At 42.3% G+C, this 19,729-nt stretch overlaps 1 protein-coding gene across 1 annotated transcript; it reads right to left on the reverse strand.

The window, feature by feature from the left end:
• Positions 1–2,706: 2,706 nt before the first annotated feature.
• On the reverse strand, positions 2,707–19,476 carry LOC109750804 (dnaJ homolog subfamily C GRV2). Its single transcript, XM_020309752.4, has 22 exons — positions 18,641–19,476; positions 17,452–17,685; positions 17,279–17,366; positions 16,153–16,361; positions 15,801–15,902; positions 15,656–15,718; positions 12,449–14,644; positions 11,786–12,148; positions 11,546–11,686; positions 10,702–11,094; positions 10,102–10,593; positions 9,274–9,497; positions 8,834–9,178; positions 8,329–8,623; positions 6,956–7,402; positions 6,527–6,872; positions 5,812–6,155; positions 5,259–5,729; positions 4,726–4,850; positions 3,890–4,013; positions 3,378–3,446; positions 2,707–3,245 (listed from the first exon to the last, which is right to left on the reverse strand). Exons 1-22 carry the CDS (start codon positions 19,076–19,078, stop codon positions 3,021–3,023), a joined length of 7,734 nt encoding a protein of 2,577 aa, XP_020165341.1. The 5' UTR covers positions 19,079–19,476; the 3' UTR covers positions 2,707–3,020.
• Between the last annotated feature and the right edge of the window lie 253 nt (positions 19,477–19,729).

Genomic DNA, 19,729 nt, shown 5'->3' on the forward strand with positions numbered 1-19,729 from the left:
CTGTTTGTCAGTTTTCCTTTTTCCAGAGTTTTTCGCGATTATTTCCAATCGCGATTTCTGACTCGATTTTCGTTTTAGTTTATCTTTTCGCTCGTTTATCGATATCAGGCGATTCAAGCGCCTAGATCTTCGTCTCGAAGCCCTCTTTCTGTTTAACCAACTTGAACAACATTTTGGTACTGTAAAATTTGACTTTAGTCCAGATTAGTAATCGGATCTTATTTCTTTCGCAGTTTGAGTTTCGTTGCTCCGTTTGATTTGATTCTTTTTGCAAACCGGAGTTCTTAAGTTGAACTTTCTGGTAGATCTTCTTATTTGAGTTTTACCCATGCATGTTTGCTTGATTGCTTATGTGTGTTATTGTTTGTTTGCGATAGAATTCCCGGAGTGCGAAGCGTGCTACTACGAGTCCCTAGGTTTTGCGGATCGTCAGCAAGGCAAGTAACACATTGATCATACTCTTTTCATACCCAACTTTTTATGCATTAGTTACAATCCTCAAACAATGCGTGATTAGGATGTGTTAACTTCTGGGTTTGGGAAGTAGTTGATGAGGTAGAACCTATTGCCCTGTTTATTATCAAACCCTGGGAGTTACTTCTACGTTATGCCTATATTGCTATGCTATGCTCGTAGACGTGGATTGGGTTTGAGTGAATTCATGACAGATGTGAGATTGTTAATTAATGGTTCAACTTAAGGTGGCAACTTTAATACACATCTGGGTGGATTGCTTGTTTGGGCACCTGGAGAATCCAGTGTTGCCCTAGGATATCCCGGAGTACCAGTGTGATTATCCTACCGTCCGCCACCCAGGCTCAAAGGGATCATAAGATTATTCATGCTAGAAACTTCCGTGTGCAGCCACAAGCTATTATGGGCTCTAGCATAGTTGAGTATGTTGCATGACCTCTTTCAGTGGTGGGCTAGCAGATGTAGAGGAAAAGTAGGTGTAACTGTCCATCCAGAGTAAAGAGTTAATGTTTCTGAAAGACTTTGTCTCGGTCATCCGTTTCTCAAACACCATCTAGTGCGGGAAATCCAACGGAGGAGATCGAGTCTTGTGGGGAAAAGTGCGCAAACCTCTGCAGAGTATACAAACTAATTATGGCTAGCCGTGTCCCGGTTATGGACATCTTGAGTATCTAGTACTTGGATTATCCTATTGTATCTCAACACTCTAATTTAATTTGTTGGGTTGATAATTACCTTTAATTGGGATTGAGTTGGAGGAACCTTCTCAATGATGTTTCAACTACCATAATAGTTAAATAAAATTTATTCATTTGTTGTAGAAATTGGCTTTTCGCAAAATCATATAACCATAGAGCCTCCACCAGCCATATATGCATATAGTGATAGTATTTATCCGTTCATCGCTCTACTGTGTTATATTGCCAGCATATTCCATGTGCTGACCCGTTTTTGGGCTGCAACGTATTATGTTGCAGACTTTTCAGACGAAGGGTAAGGTTCGCTAGGCCGTTGTCATGCACTCAGTTATGCCGTTGGAGTTGATGGACTCACTTTATCTTTCAAGCTTTCTGCTATTATCGTGTTAGATGGTCTTAAGCCATATTTATTGTAATAAGTTCTCTTTGAAGACATTCGATGTAATAAGTGTGTGATTGTTACTCTGTTATAAATCCTTCGAGTATTGTATGTGTCAGCATTACCGATCCAGGGATGACACTGAACCGTTTGAGATCGGATCGCTACACCATCACGCCGATCGCAATAAAGACACGCGTCGCAGCAGTGGACATCCATGCCATCCGGAGGCAAAGCTATGAGGAAGCGACAAAGTGCTTGTGCGCTGCGACGGTGTAGGTGGAGCGGGGGGAGGGGAATGGGGCAAGACACATGAAGAAGAGACGAGGTAGAGAAAGATAGAGAGAGGCGACTCGCACGGGGCCACATAGCCACGCAGCGAGAGAGTGAGGAGGCCGACGAAACAGTCGATCAGTCGGGCGATTGAAAAAACGAAATGAAAGGTAGATCCTTCTATCTTATATATTCAAAACAGGCAAAGACTGAAGACCAGTGGTCAATTACATGAGGCTTGTGATGTGCACCGTGGTGCAAAAGGGCCACAAGAGAAAGAAAGGAAGGCAGGGGCAAGAGGAACAACTTATGCACTAAAACACGTAACGAAACTGCTCCACAGACTGACATCTCCTGGCCGACTTGCGGACGATCAAACAATCCAGCGGCCCTTGCAAAGTCAATCCTGCGCATGTGTGGCTGATTTAACCTGTCGTCTTAGAATCGTCCGGAAAGAATCGTGTGTATAGCAAGACTCAACATGTAAAACAGCGAGCTAATCAACACTCCAACTTATGTGCCCAAGCCAACAGAGTCCCTTATCTTCCACCTTGCGCTATGATCTGTCGCTCCAAAGCCTGAGCATTTCGGGCACATATGTACTGATGTAGGCAGCAGACCAGCGCTTGTTGAAAACTCATTCTGAGCGTGCCAAAGCGTGACAGCGCACGCAGCAACGACAATGTACCATTTGTGTGGAGAGGCTCGGTGGTGCAGCTGTGGGGAGGCTAGGTGGTGAGCCGCACGCCCCATGAAATCCATCTGATCAGTAGATATGCAAGCCACGGATGACAAATTGAGCTTCGCCCAGAGCAAGTGAGCAGGCAAGCATCTGAGAATCAAGTGACAAATAGTTTCGGTGGCTGGGCAAACATCAAAATGTGAGAGGCAAAAGAAATACCATGCAGCTCATTCCTCTTATGTGAAAAGGACAATGTATTGGCATGGCATGAAGCCGAAACGAATCGATGCAATCATTTCCATCCCGGATTTTTTCTATGGACAGGTGAAACTCACAAAAAGGAGTGCTTTTACATGTACAAGAAACGCACACGACACCCGACCTCTGTAACAGAAAAAACTGTACATGCTATGTACTTGCAATCCACCTGCAGTCGCTCTGAAGAGCTAACCAACTCCAAAATGTTCACGCCATCGTCAAGAAGCTGAGATCAGCGTGTTTTTCAACTTGTGCGCTACGAATGCCGCCGCCCGCTGGCAGGATTTACAGGACCAGTCGATGGAGGAGGAGAAGACGATGGTAGACGGACCAGGGCGGGTTGAGACGAGGGCGCCGCCGTGAGGGCATAGGTGAGCCTTGAAGATGAGCTCTCAATAAGCCCTGCAACTCCGGCAGCAGAAGTTTGTGCGTTGGATGGAAGAAACAGGTCATGTTTCTGGTCTTTGTAAGCGCTCCATACCTGCGAAAGACAGAAAAAAGATCTTAATTAACTAACTAGAGTTCTTGTTTACTGCCGAGTGAGTCGCTTCATCAATGATCTACTCCTGCAATTTCATGAGCTAATATGAGCCGTAGAGTTCTATAGACTCACATCAGAAGAATTAAGGATTTCTCGAACTTTAGCACAGTGAGCGCCTTCCGTTGCAAAAGCATGAAGTACCTGTTTAGATAAAACAAAACGAAAAACAAGTACATCAAATATTATCAACAAAACACAAGCCGTAGAGGCTATTCAAGTATGAAGAAATTGAATTTTCAAACGACTCGAACCTAAAATGCATAAATACCACAACGAGGCCTTGACAGGATCCAAGGATTGCACCCTCAATAGTCACGAGACTAATGCTCTAAAGACTTGACGACACGAAATGTAGTTCAGCCAATTCTTTGGGTAAACACTTGATTTATTTTCAGGTCAAATATTTCAGGGCAATCTTAAACTCATACCACCCAGTACCCAAAACAAGCAAAATGGAAGATGCACTTTGGACATCAGCTCCCTAGAGACTGTCTATGATCAAACCAATTCTCTTTTGATTGCATCTAACTGCTCAGTGCAATAGCAAGATTTAGCTAAAATGCTACCCAGAATATGATGCTTACCTCCACTGCTAGTACACGCCCAATTGAAGCCTCTGATTCATTCCACTTCATTTGGTTACAGAGTCCCTGCCTTCCACCAGCTCGCCAGTCAAGAATGCCAAGGAGCACATCAACAAGACCAACCCTATTTTGATTCGTAGTAAATACAGAGCAAAAAATAATTATTATTGAGCTGTTTTCACTGAAAAGCAGTAGCTCTACCACTGCAGTGACTAACAAGATGAAGCAAGTAGACACTGGTAGTGGTAGGTCCTGGTTAGGATTCATTTTCATTCAAAAAAAGTCTCAATATATTGCAAATGATGGTCATTTAGACAAAAGGTGTATTCCAAAGTCTAACCAGAAGAAAAACGATACAAGTTAATATGTTTTAGTTCTGTAAAATGTCAAAAAATAATGGGGTAAAGGCAGATGCTGAGATGCTGCAGAATACCTAGTTTTCCAATCAGAAAAAAATAGCTATATTGAATAAGTTTTGATCAGAAAGGTTTTCAACATAAATGGAACCCACTAAATGCAAATGTTTCATAAATTACCAGGTGCATCCTTTAAAGTTGCATATTCACGCAAGTCTGCCCTCTAACAATATATAGCATCAAAGTATTCAATAGTGATTGTTGAAGGCCACTTCAAATTTGCGAAATTAAATGATACTCCCTCCGTAAAGAAATATAAGAGCGTTTAGATCACTACTTTAGTGATCTAAACGCTCCTCCGTAAAGAAATATAAGAGCGTTTAGATCACTACTCTTACATTTCTTTACGGAGGGAGTATTTGGGAAATGGAATATTCTATTCTATATTTAAAGACCTATAGCTAAACTGGAGCAGCTTACTTTAACCCTTGTGCAACAAGCGCGTCTCTAGCTCGATTACCAGCGCCAACAACACGCTTTAGTGTCTCTAATGCCAGTATACTTCCACCTTGCCATCCAATTGCTTTCATAAGCAGTGCAACAACCTGCAAGGTAGTTCAAGAAATAGATCACGATGGGCCCTTAGATGCCATTTATGAAAAGATGTGCTACGCCAATCATATTGGATTTCCTCTTCTGGCTTCTCCCCCCATAAGTTCTACAGAATATACTTTCAAACTATAAAGGCAAACATCTTGTAAATTTAAGAGATAAATAGTTATTATTGAAGTGACGCCAGAAAAGGAATTTTCAGTCATAATTTCTTTAAACACCAAGGTTCACACTGAACTTAGTATTATCAAGCTTTGTCACCAAACGTTTTCAGATGAAGTCAAATTACATTAGTGGCCATGCCGCTGTATCAGCAAAAAAGATGCTACAAAAAAGTTCAATATGCAATGTTCCCCTCAAGAGTCATAACAAACACAAATAAGTTAATTATAATTTAATACCTGAGGAGTTCCTGCACTTGTTGCCGCCATAGCTTCAGCACAAGTGGTGCTAGACGCCAGCTGATGTAGTACTCGCAAACAACTAAGGCGAACCCTCTCTTGTGGAGTCTGCACAGTGGTCTCAGGGACACCATCAGAGTTATCGTGCTCAATAGGTTCTGCTTGCGCTCTACTTGTGTCCTGTCCAGATGCCATAGTCTCCCTTCTTCCCTCATAAGCCATAGCTGCAACTAGCTTTGGAACATAACCTAGGTAACCAACATGGTCTGCAAGTGCTGGATGAACACGCAACAAAGAAACAAGTGCGGCAGAAAGCAGCAAAGGAAGTTCTGGATCAACTGCATTTGCTTCATAGTGGGTAGCAGCAACTGAAGAAACATACTGATCTAGGAGCCCTTCAAGGAATCTTTTAGGGTTTCTCAGTGGAAACTTGGGATCCTTTAGGAAAAGTCTCACATATATTCCACCAACCTGAAATTTGCACAGCATGATAATACCTAAGCCAATGTTATGAAATGCAGATACCAGAATGATTCTAGAACAAGCACTATACCTGTGGTTCATCCTTCATTACATGTTGGCCAGATGGTTGTTCCGGCACATCCCAATCAACAAGACGTCCTTTCATCTGCTCTTGGTAAAGGTCTGCCGCCATGGTAGACAGCTGCGCAGAAAGAGAAGCTGCCATTGCAGGTGTCCATACAAGTTCAGGAGTTTCTGTTGTCTGTTCAAGAGATGAAACAACAGCTTCACCAGGTCCATCTCTAATTGCAGAAACCAAACCATCGGGCAAGAATCTAGCAAGTGTGATGGCCACCCTGGGACCATGCATCGGCTGCCCAGCGAGTTTGCCCAATAAGGATGCAGCTGCAGCTCTTTGCTGCATAGGGATTTCCTCTACATGATATAAACTAAGTGAGTAATATGTTGTGCATAATTAGATCTCTAAACTAGTGGTAGTTAAACATGAAAAAACCAATGTGAACGGTAATAAGTTAAAAATAGAACAAAGTTTGATAAACACATAGGAAACTTAAAGGTGGTGGATCAGTGCAAGATACTGGTGAGAAGTTCACACTACATTTTAAAAAATCGATTAATTAAACATACTATTGCTCATCAAATAACAGCTGGTGCCAACAAAACAGCAAGAGCATGAAGAATGTGAAACGTGTAAAATACACATTAGTTTCTGAAATAGCAACAACACCATAGCCTCATATAAATATCTAAATGTAGCAAAAAAATGCCAACATAGAGATTGTCACCTTGAAGGGGTAACATAAGTTCGAGAATGTACACTACACCACCATGCTTGGCAGCAGCCCAGGCCAACTCTGGCGTGCTGGCCAAAGAATAGAGGACAGCAAGCGCCCCATCCCTACAAGAAGGATTGCAGTGTAGTATCTGAAATAGCAAAATGAGACTCGTCCTTTCTGCGACCATGGCCTCCAAACAAGGAGCATGCTTTGTCAAGAGAGAAAGAACACTTAAACAAATTTGTGGAATATTGCTTTCAGGAGGAACAGGCAGCGCAAGGCATTCAAATAGAGGTGTCAATCGTTCCTTGGAAGCAAAAACAGCAGCCAAGCCTGGATTACTTGTCAGAAGATTCTGTAGCAAAAAAGAATGAAAAAAAGAGTCAGAAAATGAGCAGCATACACAGAAAACTTGAGAAACCTGTTCTAAAAGAGTACCTGAAGCGATGTTAACCCACTTCTGAGGTTTGTAATAACTTCACAATCTCCGCCAGTTTCATATTTACCGCCTTTTTCAAATGAATTATCCTCTTTTCCTTCATTAGTTGAATCACTGGCTCCACCATTTTCAGTAGATGTATCAATAACCGAATCATGTTCATGCATCATATTTTCCTCCGAATTTATGGAATTCCACTTTTGCACTAGACCTGCTATAAACTTAAGAAGAGCAATGCAAAATCCTTCCTGATCACTTATTTCATAATCTGGTTGATTGTTGTAAACTCTCAAGTAGACATCACCAACATTCAATTCTTTTGACAAAGCTTCATAGTTGAAAGACTGTGATTCTGTCAAATCGTACGAACCATCGGGACCTTGGCTAGTTCGCTGCTGATCTACAAATTTGAGGAGCTCTCCTCTGGTTGAAGAATTCCATATGATCTACAGCAAGAAAAAGTTCTTAAGCTATAAAAATCAAGTCTACACATACAACTAAACAGTAGTAGATTGTCGTATAATAATCTCTGAAACGTGTTCATGAAAAGCAGCTTGCAATTGCTCACTTAAAGCAACAAAATATGTAAATTAGTGAAGCCATCATCAGATATATATATAGAACCAAACTGTAGTAGATTTTTGGAAAGTTACTCCTTCCATTAGTAATTAGATTACCTTTCATAGTCTCCAAGATGCAATTTTGGCCACTACTTTCCATACGAATATTTTAGTACAAACTATCAAATTGTCATATTATGGAAATAATTTTCATGACATTTATAATATTGTTTTTACTTAACCAATCTAAAAAATATTACAAGTTAAATGTAGAGAAGTTTAACAGCATACACTCAAGGAAGTCGTCCATTTGCGAACTGGCGTAGTACATAAGTAGTGAAATACTCCCTCCGTTCACAAATATTAAATATTCTAACTTTTTTTCTGAATTGGATGTATATATACACGTTTTAGTGGGTTTGGTCACTCATTTCAGTCCGTATGTAGTCCATGTTGAAATATCTAAAACATTTTATATTTTTGAACGGAGTTAGTAGTTTATAATTGCTCCCTATGAAGCAATTGCATGGTTGATTAAATAAACAACAGCATCACTACTCAGAGTGTGCTTCTGTTTATACCCGTAGAGAACATCACTTCCATAGCTAATTAATATCAAGTCGGGACTAGAGACTAAGTAAGACTATGAAACTGCTCTTGCTACATCCTTGAAGCTAGATCCACTGTCATGGAATTCACTAAGTCCAGTGAGGTGTATGCACGTGTGCATGGATTATGTGCCAGTAATAATAATAGTAAAGTAGTAAGCTTAGCAAATTGCCTAATATACAATTGAACAGAGAACCTATTACCTCTGGTGACTCCAAGTTTGAATTCAGATTTGATAATAGATCTTTGGGTGGCCGGTTTCTCAGCATGTCAGCAAGCTTGGGAGTAAGAAGTGCTCTTAATGTATTGAAAGCAGGAAGGTTAGATGGGCTTGATATTCCGTCACCACCAAGACCACAAAGCTTTGACAAAGCCTGAGCTGCATGTACTGCATGAAGATTTTTGGCAATCTGCACCCTTGCCCCAACACCATGTGATTCATTTGTCTCATTCTCTTCTGCTGTTGAATCGTATTGAAGCAGTAAGGGCAAGACAAACCTGCAAAAACATTTGAATTGATATGTCACTGCTATGGCTTCACATTACCTACTTTTTTGCTAATGTATATGTCAATTTGATTCAGTCAAGTATAATATGTACAGAATTCGTTCAGTACTAACTCCATGTTACTATAGCTTCTTTTCTTTTAGAGAGAGGAGGGAATCATCATATTATAATAGCAATAGCAAAAAGATGGCAGGGCAGTACCATAAAAAGCCAGCGGCAAGCAGAGCATTTTGCAGTTCAGATGAAACTGAAACATTAGCAGCTGTCTGCAGAGCAGCATCCACAGCCGATGGAACAAATTCAAGTTCTGTACAGTGCACAATGTCCTCAACAAGGCCAGCAAACGTAAGAATCTCAACTCTTCCTGACTCAAACAGGCTGAGCGCTGAAAATGTGTGCATTATATTGGTGACTATTTTAGCCGCTGGTTCATGTGCCGGAGTTGTGGGCTGAACGATGCACATGCAACGTGAAAGCAGTGTTGCCAACAACGGGATACCGCTGTCTCGTATAAGCTCTTCTCCATTTAGTGAAGATGATGAACATCTGGCAGCAGATGAGAAGAACATGAGAGGCAATGAAAATAAACAGTTTCTGGAAAAATATATAAACATAGCTAAACTAAGTTTTTTTTAGCTTACGTCAGCCAAATCAGCTCTGAAGCGGCTATCAAAAGAGGGGCTCTATCAGATGAAAGGAAATTGCTATCATCCTTGTCTACAGTAACTGCATTTAGCAACATAGGATAGCCAGCATATTTGAATGGTTCCAAGACATGTCCATATCTCTTGTACAAGATACACTGTGCCTTAAGTAAGAGTATCAGCCTCCAGAGCTGTGGTCCCTGCAATCCTTGCATACTTGCCTGCATGCATAGATATTACATTCACAGTAAATATCTTTAAAAGGGCTCGATGTCAATAGTCAAACACTGTGGGAATAATCTTAACAGTACTCAATATTTCCTCACATGTTCCCTTTTGCCTTACTCCAATTTGTAGGGCGAATGTTACAAGGTGAAAAATGATTTGTGAAGTGCACAGAAGAAATCTGCTCATACAGTTACCCCAATAAAAGAAAAGGACGGACCAAATAAGAATAAGAAACAAAAAGAGAAGGCAAAACATGGAGAACAGCTTAATCAAATTCAACAAGCAAATGCTTTTCCATACACAATTATAATTTAGATTTAGAGATCTTCCACAGGAGAAAACTTAAAGCTAAGAAAAAAAGAAACACCTACTTCCTAAGAAAGGATAACCTGAGATTTACTACACTCATTTTATGTTGCTAGCAATCCTCCTCGAAAAATTACTCTATACTAAAAATGATCCAGTTATAACTCCATATAACTAACCCGTCTATCATTTTATTTATGGTGCCTCCAATTTAATTAATTAATTTAACTATAAGAAATCAAGCATACCAAAGGTGGCATGGTGTCAACAGTCATAGAAACAATGGAATACCTGCAATCGCTCGTAAGCCTTTTGCACAGCAACAAACTTTTCTCTTCCCTCAGGGTTCTTGTCTGGGTGGTATTTTATTGCCAGCTTCCGGTATTGGCGCTTAAGCTTCTCTTCGTCGATGTTTTCAATATTTTTTGCCAAACTGGCCAGATTTAACTCGGATGACTTTTTGCTACTACCCTTCTCGCCAATTACAAGATCATCGAGAGTAATCTCCAGTATCTTGCAGGCTTCTTCTTCAGACAAATCCATTGGACGGCGAGTTAACTCTTCACGCCACATTGCCAGTAGTGACTGCAAAAACTCTACGTGTTCAACAATGGGCCAGTTAGGAAACCTGATTTCATCACATAGGTTCCGAAGGTAGTAACGATGGCACCACATCTCATCTTTCAGATTCGGGTAGGTCACAGGTGGCATAGGAGCATAATCATACAATGAATGGCAATGTTGAGCCAATTTCTGAGAAAAATCACCGAGATGCTGCAGAACCTAAGAAAACAAGTAGAACGCAAAAAAGTATTTGAAAGTAAGATTAAAATCCAGAAATTTCAAAGCAAATGTCTTAAAAAATAGCAATGAAGGCTACAGGCAAAATACCTGGCGGATAAGATGTTCTGCCCTCATTTTGTGGGTCCATATAATCTCTGGTGTGTCAGAATCAGACACCATTGCGGCAGCAAAAGCAGAAGGACCACTACGTTCTAAGACATACAGCAGTGATTCTGGGAGCAGTCCACCTAGTACACTGCGCTTTGCCAAAGGCAATGATGAAGATACTGCGGCCTCTTCACCGCCATGAAAGGCTTGATGAGTATGCGTGGCCGAAAAAAGTTGTGCGATTGATAGAAGGTTTGAACCAGGGTATGCCAATGCAAAGTAAAAGGCACCAGTACTATATAATCGAATCATAGCTTTGGGGTTTCTTGTGACAATAGCCTTAAGCAAAGAGGCAGATACTTCAACAATGCTTGGTTCCCCAGTAAGCATGGCCTATATATAATTTCAAAATGTTTTGTTTCATCAGTGTTTGATTGATAAAATGATTCCAGAAGTCATGAAAAATAAGTCAACAGAATAACTGAAGAGTTAAATCAATTTATCACAATATAAGCATGAGGTTTACTGGTACGACAACAGCTTATCATAAAAACAAATGCTAGATCAGTAACGGTGATAACCACGCTAACAGGTTAACTGGGGATTTATAGTCTGCTGGCATGTTCTGGGATTGTTACTTCATCTGCACACTTCGCTGTTTAGATTATGTTTATCAAACATGTTCCTATCTGTATCCTAGTTGCGGATTAAGGGGTATGTTAGTATTTTATGGGAATAAATTCCCCATATCATGCACCTGTATGATCAACAGTATAAACAGGATAGCTACAAAGTAGTATCCACTGATTATAGAAAAACAAAGCAAACTTAAGCTAAAAAACACCTGAGCAACATGAGGAAGGCATCTTGGACTTGACAATATACGTTTCACCCTAGGAGTTGGGGTCACTATCTCTCCCGCATCATCAAGATCAGAATGTGCAGATGCCATACTATGCAATATAGACAAGGCAGCATCCGCAATCTGCGTACAGAAATACATTTTCATGAATCAACGACGGTACAGAAAAATTGCATGTGGGCCGCATGAGTGCACATGATCATAAAGCTGCAGACTGAATACCTGACTAGAAGTCAGAACAGGTGTCCTAACAGAAAGTGCCCAACGCAGCTCTCGAATGTCACGTAATCTTTTCCAGTCAGACATACTGGAGGCCCAACATTTTGTTGTCCAATCAATTGACTTCTTTGACCACAGCCTTCTAATAGCATCCTTTTCAAGTGGACCAACTTTTGTACCATCGTTGTCAATATACATCCACTCTTTTGAAGGCTCCATAAATGCGGTTGATGCAATGAGATTAGACTGTAGAGGAATAGCTGTCCGCTCAGATGCTTCATGAGCAACAGTTAACAAATCAACAGCCAAAACACAGCCTCCAACAAGAACACATGCTTCAACATTTGAAAGGTCATTCATGAAGGCCTACAAAAAGAGGGGAAACCAAAGAAGTGAAATTTATCAGCATGGAAAAGACGCACCACATCAGCAAATAACCTATTGATAATTGATCTTGATAAGATTGTATAAAATTATTGCCCACGTTCACTGTTCTACGGGTATCTAAAGGTATTATGGATGATACTGATGTGGCCAGGAAAACTCCATGTGAATAAAGCTCATTGATGTTTTCATATCTAGTGCATCTTATGTAATCTTACCAGATGATAAGATGGGAAAGAAAAAACAAAACTAAAGGGGAGGTCATGGTGTAGCACAACCAACCTTTAACAGAAGTAGCAATCGGTGTCTTAAAGCCCTATCATCTGTTCTGTCTAAGAGAACTGTAATATGTGCTGTGCCATCAAAAGGCCCAATAACTTTGTAATGTTGCTCATAAACTATAGCCATTGCCCTTGAACAAAGCTCTCTTACTGAGGAACCTCCACCCCCACCAAACCCATCCAACCTTCCCATGTCACACCAATCATCAGACGAACCCAGTTCATCAGGAACTGCACCATCCACAGTTAGACCAACATCCGCATCACACAAGAAACGATGGTACAGAGCTCTAAAAAAAGCAACAGGGTCACGTAGTGGAAAATCCTGTGCTCGGTAATTACTTCCACTTTCAAGCAGCAACCGTAAGTAATATTGCCCAACACAGACTTCTTTAGACAAGCTAGGGTAGCTGACAAAAAATTCAGCATAGTTCCATGAAATTCGCGGTAAGGTGTCACTACCACCATCATCCTCACTTACCGAACTTCCAGGGTCAATATCATCGGTTCTTTCTTTCTCAACATCAAGGTTATGAACTTCAGTTTGCAACGCTTCCCTTAATTCTTGCCTTGTGCGTTCGTTCCATATCAAATCTGCTCTATTGTGATCTAGACCAAATGCTCTCCAAAATCCAAACCAATTACATAGTAGCCTGCCAGATCCCACAGGAGTGTTTTCCACCACAATCTGTGCAGGTACTGAGAAATCTGAATGTGAGGACTCAATAAGGTCACCATTAGCAGTGGGGTCCACTGAATAAGTGTGTGAATCCAGCTGTGGTGTTCCAAGTTGATGATTTTCAGAAACAGACTGAGGTACAGCACCATGTGGAACTGCATGAGAAGGGTCAATACTCATAGCAGGAGAAGGGGTGTGGACGGTTGAGTACTGGCCGGCATGCCTCTGATTGACATCTGCTCCTCCATAAGGACCCACACTGGTGTGCCTGAAGAAATCTGCATCATCAACACTATTGGGGGGCATTCCTTGTTCTGGTGTTTCCATGTTCTTACCACCAAGAGCCCTCCTCTGCTGAAGTATCCGCTTCTGCCTTCTGCTTAGCGGTACTTCGTCATACTGGTTCTGAGAATCTTCATCTGACCTCGTATGAAGATAAGCAACAAGTCCAGGAGGAAGTATTCTGGACAGCAAATCCAGCGCAGGTTGATAAGAATCGGCCCACAGAGCAACAAGCTGCCGACTAACATCACGCCGCTCACCGGCAGGGAAGAAGAAAGCATTTAACAAATGCCTCAGAAGCGCACCATCCTTCAAGGCAGCATCACGCATAGACTCTGCTGCTATTGCATCTTCCTCAGCGATTGTACGCATAATAACTGAAATGGTCTCTCTTACACTTTCAGCAGGGTGCGCAAATAAGGCAAACAACCGACGGCGCAAACCAGCAACTTGACGTAGTAACTCAACAAATGTAGCATGTTGGGTTGTTTCACCATGGGGATCACAAAGCATAGCTTCAAGGATTTCCACAACAGACAGAGAAAGTAATGGTGAAACTGATAATGGCTTCAATCTGCTAACAAGGACTGGAACATAGATCGGTTGTGCAAACAGTACAGACTTTGCATGCATGTAGGTAGCATGGGATTCTCCCCTCGTATCCATCAACATCGATGTATCACCAGGACCACCACCAATTAGCATAGCCACAAGCCCAGCAGCCTCAGCTGCCACTCCCTCTGAGCCATTCCTAAGCAAACCCATTATTCTCCCAACAGCAACAGGAAATGCCATCACATGTGATGACACACTTCTTGATGTAAGTAGCCTCCGTAAGCATGCAACGAACCCCATTATTGTTGCTGCTGCTTTTGGTGATGGAGGCGGAAGAGGTGGAGCATCAGCAGGAAGATTTTGCGGGGTGGCTGGAAGAAGACTAATTAAAGCCATTAGGACCACCTCAGGCACTTCAATATTGATGGGCACTCCGGTATATGGTATACATGCATTAAACTCCCTTATTCTACGCCATAATCTGATTTTTGCTCCCGGAACAGTGTCAGATGAAGCTACAGCCTCTTTCGCGACCACAGCTAAATGTTTTACGTACATGTTAGCAGCTTCCATATCAACAGTAGCATTTTGAGGTATCTGAAGATGGGCAACCCCACAAGGTGGATCTATACGATGACCAGGCATAGTCAACCTTGGCAGCACTGGAATTGCACATTGCCTCTGCAAGCAACAAGGAGATTAAAATAAAGAGAATGCTTGGACGCAGAGATCAAGGTGAGCATAGTAGACAAACACATGCAAGACGAACATCAACTGATAAGAAAGGAAGGCTGAATTGTACTATGCATTCTAAGCATGTGGTAGTGATCTATGCTAGAGGAGTATAACTGTAGAAGAAACTCATGTCATGGGCACGAGAAAAAGATAAATCAATTTAGTACAGAACAGAGCTACATGACAGTTGAATTGCTTTAATGTTGACCAAGTAGTTATGCAGTCCTCGGAGTGATTTCTTTCATGTAACACCACCACATTAGGTGATCAGTAACTATACACGACATGTGAACTTACACTGTGTGTGAACTTACACTGTGCTTGTGAGATTAAGTGTATATGTAATGGGGCCAGGTGTGGTACATATCCATGCGTTTTGTTTCACTGCACTTCTAGTGCCTAGAAAGCACTTTGGTGTTTACACTCAGTGATTGCTAAGCTGTATATTGTGAATATGTAACACGTACACACGAAGAAACTGTACTCTTCATACAGCTAATCAGGCACGACTGGAGATAGTGACTTGGAAAAAAAAGGGCAGCCCAGTGCATGTAGCTCCCGCTTGCGCAGGGTCCGGGGAAGGGTCCGACCACTCTGGGTCTTTTGTACACAGCCTTTCCCTGCATTTCTGCAAGAGGCTGTTCCCAGGACTTGAACCCGTGACCACATGGTCACAAGGGAACAGCTTTAGCACTGCGCCAAGGCTCCCCTTCAGATAGTGACTTGGAACCGCAAACTAAATTCTAACCAGGATGTATGTCTCTATTTTCATTGGAAAGTATTGACTTAGATGAGCAAAAAGTACAAGTCACTTCAAGCTTGCTAAGAAGGACCGTAAATCTGAGTATTGGAATATATCAGGGTAGAACTAGTACCATTTTCCACCTCCACAAAACATTATATCAACTCTGTTAACCTCAAGTGGTGCAAAGTCGAGAAAGATCAAAGAAGTGATACCTGGGTTTGTAAAACATCAACAACTGTTGCAATTAAATTATCACGGGACGTACTTGCATATACCTGAGTGAGAAACAGAAGACAATTAGAAGGCGTTCCTGGCATTGGGCTTAGAGGCTATTATATTATATTGCATACTACTTACATGAATCGGGCAACCATCATTGAATTCGAATGCAAACATCTGCGGCTCTTCTGCAAATCGTACAAGGGCACTTACTGCTGATAGAGGCCGGACAATAGTAGCCTGGAAAGATAAGATACAGGGCAACCAAGTAAGAAGCCTACCACACCAAAGTCATAGCAGAAAGAAAGAACAAGCAATCTAATAGAAACATATCCACAATTGATGTAAGTGCCCTTAGACCTTGTACTCAAGACTACCATTTATTGAAAGCTGATTTGCCAATGGCAGCATACTTGCAGCATGTGCATATGCTATCAAAAGTTTCAGTGTGAATGATTTATACAAAAATAAAAAATAAAAAAATGGCTACCTCATAATTCTCAGGGCGCCTTTCCACAAGTGATGTGTTTGTAAGAACGAGCTGCCGAGAAACAGAATCACCCTGTTCTCCAAGTCCTCCCCGTGGTCCAACACCCAAACTCAAGCTCTCAATACAGGCAGTGCCATGTGCAGCAGGACGTAATCTTATTACCGACCATTCTCCATGCCGAGTTTCAGCAGCTCCAACTGCCTCATTAGCTAAAATGAAAATCAAGTGAGATGATAGCCACAGGGAACACAGAGAACATCAGTTCAAGTTTTACTCCTTTGTTGCATGAGGCAGATGTAGATTTGATGACATTGTAGATAAACTTGAAACTAATACATGAGATAGATGTGAATTTTATGTACCAATCTGAAACTTGGTGCTATTTCGCTGAGTCTGTTTGTTTTATATTGATATTGAAGCTGTATACTGAAAAAATGTATTGAAAACTGTATATAAGCATTAATATGTGCAGCCTCATCATCATAAACAATAAAAGGGCAGCCCGGTGCATGTAGCTCCCGCTTGCGCAGGGTCCGGGGAAGGGTCCGACCACTTTGGGTCTATTGTACACAGCCTTTCCCTACATTTTTGTAAGAGGCTGTTTCCAGGACTTGAACCCGTGACCTCATGGTTGTTACAGTATATGTGGATTGCACTAGCCCTTTCCATCAGTTCGGACTTTTGGTTGCGTTGGCTAGTGCATGAAGCTTAACATGGTATCGGAGCTATGGTCTTGAGTTCAAGTCCTGATTTTCGCAATTTATTAAAAAAAATTGCTTATAGCCCCCCTTTGTGTCCACGCAGAGGCCTCTTGAGTCATACGTGAGTTTCGCGTGCCGTCGCTCTCTTTCAGTTGCACGTGTTGACTTGTCTTCCCCGTCACACGTGAGAGGGGGTGTTACAGTATATGTGGATTGCACTAGCCCTTTACATCAGTTCGGACTTTTGGTTGCGTTGGCTAGTGCATGAAGCTTAACAATGGTCACAAGGCAGCAGCTTTACCACTGCGCCAAAGGCTCCCCTTCCCTCATCATCATAAACAATAGTCACCTAAAAATCTACTCAATATCCCCAACAAAACGGCAGCACAAGTAAAATTCATCATCACCAGATATACAATATTCACCTCTCCTTGCTATGAAGTCAGCAGCTGTCATTGACTGTGAATTGTCAATGGAGAGTGATAATCCAATTGCTGACTTGGCAGTTTTTGTCTGAAAGATAACTGGCATTAGAATGCTACATCAACTTGTAACAGGCAATGAAACAACTAACAAAGAAGAATACAAAAAGGCATACCAAAGATGATATAATCAGAGTGTTTGTACTGCCTGATGCAGCCATAAATGCTTTCGACTTCCTTCCATAAAGGGGGCATAGCACAAACCCTCCGCCTTCAGCGCTCCTCCTCCCATAATTATCCCCCAAGAGCAAGATAGCAGGAGAATCCATATCTCTAAAGTCCAAGCACCAGCGTAGATTACCAGAGTGTACTTCAAGGAGCTCAATTCCCAATGAAGTGACCTTAATTTTCTACATAATGTTTTTCAATGCCAGTAACCAAGATATCATCAGATGTTAAACAGCTGATGATTTAAAACAGTAGATTCATCTGAAACAGCATGGTGTAAGTAAATTACAGTAGAGGTACTCTACAATCAGCTGCCCGTCTAACAATTCATCAACTGAGTGCAGTAATGTTCATTTATTATTAACTACTTAAATGCTTGGTATTAGCATTGCGGTCTTGCGGCATAATTTGAAAACTGAGTGATTTAGTTTTCAGCCATTTATTGTAGCACGGTTTGAAAATTGGTGTTCATTTGTTAATTTTGTCCATAAATAGAGAGATAACCAATTGCGTGAAAAAATACTACTACCTCTGTACCAAAATATAAGACATTTTTGTAGGCTAAACTAGCCTACAAAAATGTCTTATATCTTGATACGGAGAGAGAATTATACAAGTATGCTACACTATTTTTAATGCCCCTTCAATTAGTAGCTTTGTAAACTAAGTTCGGCACCAAAAAGATGGAAGTATGGCACGATCCGAAGACCATTTATTTTTTTACATCCCTTCAATTTGTAGCTTTGTAAACTAAGTAAGCCCCATGCCAAAAAAAATGACCACATGACAATCTGAGAATCAGCAAGGATTTTGCCGCCGGGATTAACAACAACTAGCTAACTATTTGACTTCAGTACAGGCATATAAGATAACCCTCTTCTCAATTCCACCTCATTTGGCTAACTGGACAATTCTTTGGCTAGTTAACTGATGCAGCCCTTTAAATATGAAGTTTCAGTAATGCAGTTATCAGTACCATATACCCCAAAACTAAGTTGGATTGGGCATGAAAGCATCGACTGATGACCGTGTAGGTATTATATTCCAACCTAGTATTATTCAGAATAGTAGCACGGCTGGATAGTGCTCGGGAGAGAAGATAAGAAAGGCGCGATTGGGCAAGGGCGGAGAACTTACGAAGGGTGCCCACTCTTGGGTGCGGCGGCGGAGGTGGAGGACGGGGAACTCGACAACCGGGTGCACGGGGCGCAGGCGGTGGAGCTCGGTGAGGATCCCGGCGCGGAGCGGCGAGGAGAAGCGCATGGCCTTGAACTTGCCCTTGCCGTCAGAGCGGACGCTGAGCGAGAATTCGGCGGCGCCGTTGGGGTCGGGCGCCGCGCGGTCGAAGTCTGCGGCGAAGTCGTAGGAGTTGGTGACGGCGAGCGTGGTCGGGTCGAGCGTGACGACGCCCGAGGCGGCGATGCAGAGGATCCGGCGGTACCTCCCCCGCCACGAGTGCTTGACGACGAAGTACCTGGCGAGGTACTCGGGCTCCTCGGTGACGGCGGAGGAGGAGGCGTCGGCCCCGGCGTTGGCCGGCGGGGCCGCGGCGGTGTGGCGGCTGGCGAAGTCCATGTTCTCTAGGAGGCTGCGGCGGCGGGCATTAGGGTTCCGCCAGGGGAGCGGGAGCTGGAAGAAGGGGGAGCGCGGCGCCGCCGGAGAGTGGCGGGAGTGATTCGCCCCCAGCGCGGCCGATCTGGGCGACGAGATCCCCCCACCCGGCGATCCTGTCCAGGGTGGCCCGCGGGTACGCCGATCGCCGGAGACCGGTAGGGTGGTCGGAGATTGAGAATTTCGCTGTCTTCTCGTCGGCGTCCGATTGATTTCGTTGATTTGATTTTGGCTTTTGTGTATTAGTTTTGTGCTTTTGTTGAGAGAAGCTGTACCACCTTCCGATCTCGGTTTTTCCACGGCTGTGGTGAAATCGTCGTGGTATCGTATCGTGGCAGGGAAGTGGAGCTGGCTCGACTCAGCCCCGCGAAGACAGGTTCACTCCATCATCGTCAACTTGTCATAAAATCAAATCAAATTATTTTTCTTCTCTTCTTAGAAACAATCAATTTCTATGAAATCACTCCCGCCCCTAGTAGTAGATAGAGTAGAAAATAAAAGGAATTCATCAGTTGTGAAAGTTCATCATGACATACAAGTTGATGGTTCCAAATGCATGTTATTATAAGTTTTAATGTAGATGAGTCATCAAAGAAAATCCAGTTGTTCTGTAAA

This window comes from Aegilops tauschii, chromosome 1 (assembly GCF_002575655.3).
Source record: "Aegilops tauschii subsp. strangulata cultivar AL8/78 chromosome 1, Aet v6.0, whole genome shotgun sequence".
NCBI classification, from domain to species: Eukaryota; Viridiplantae; Streptophyta; class Magnoliopsida; order Poales; family Poaceae; genus Aegilops; species Aegilops tauschii.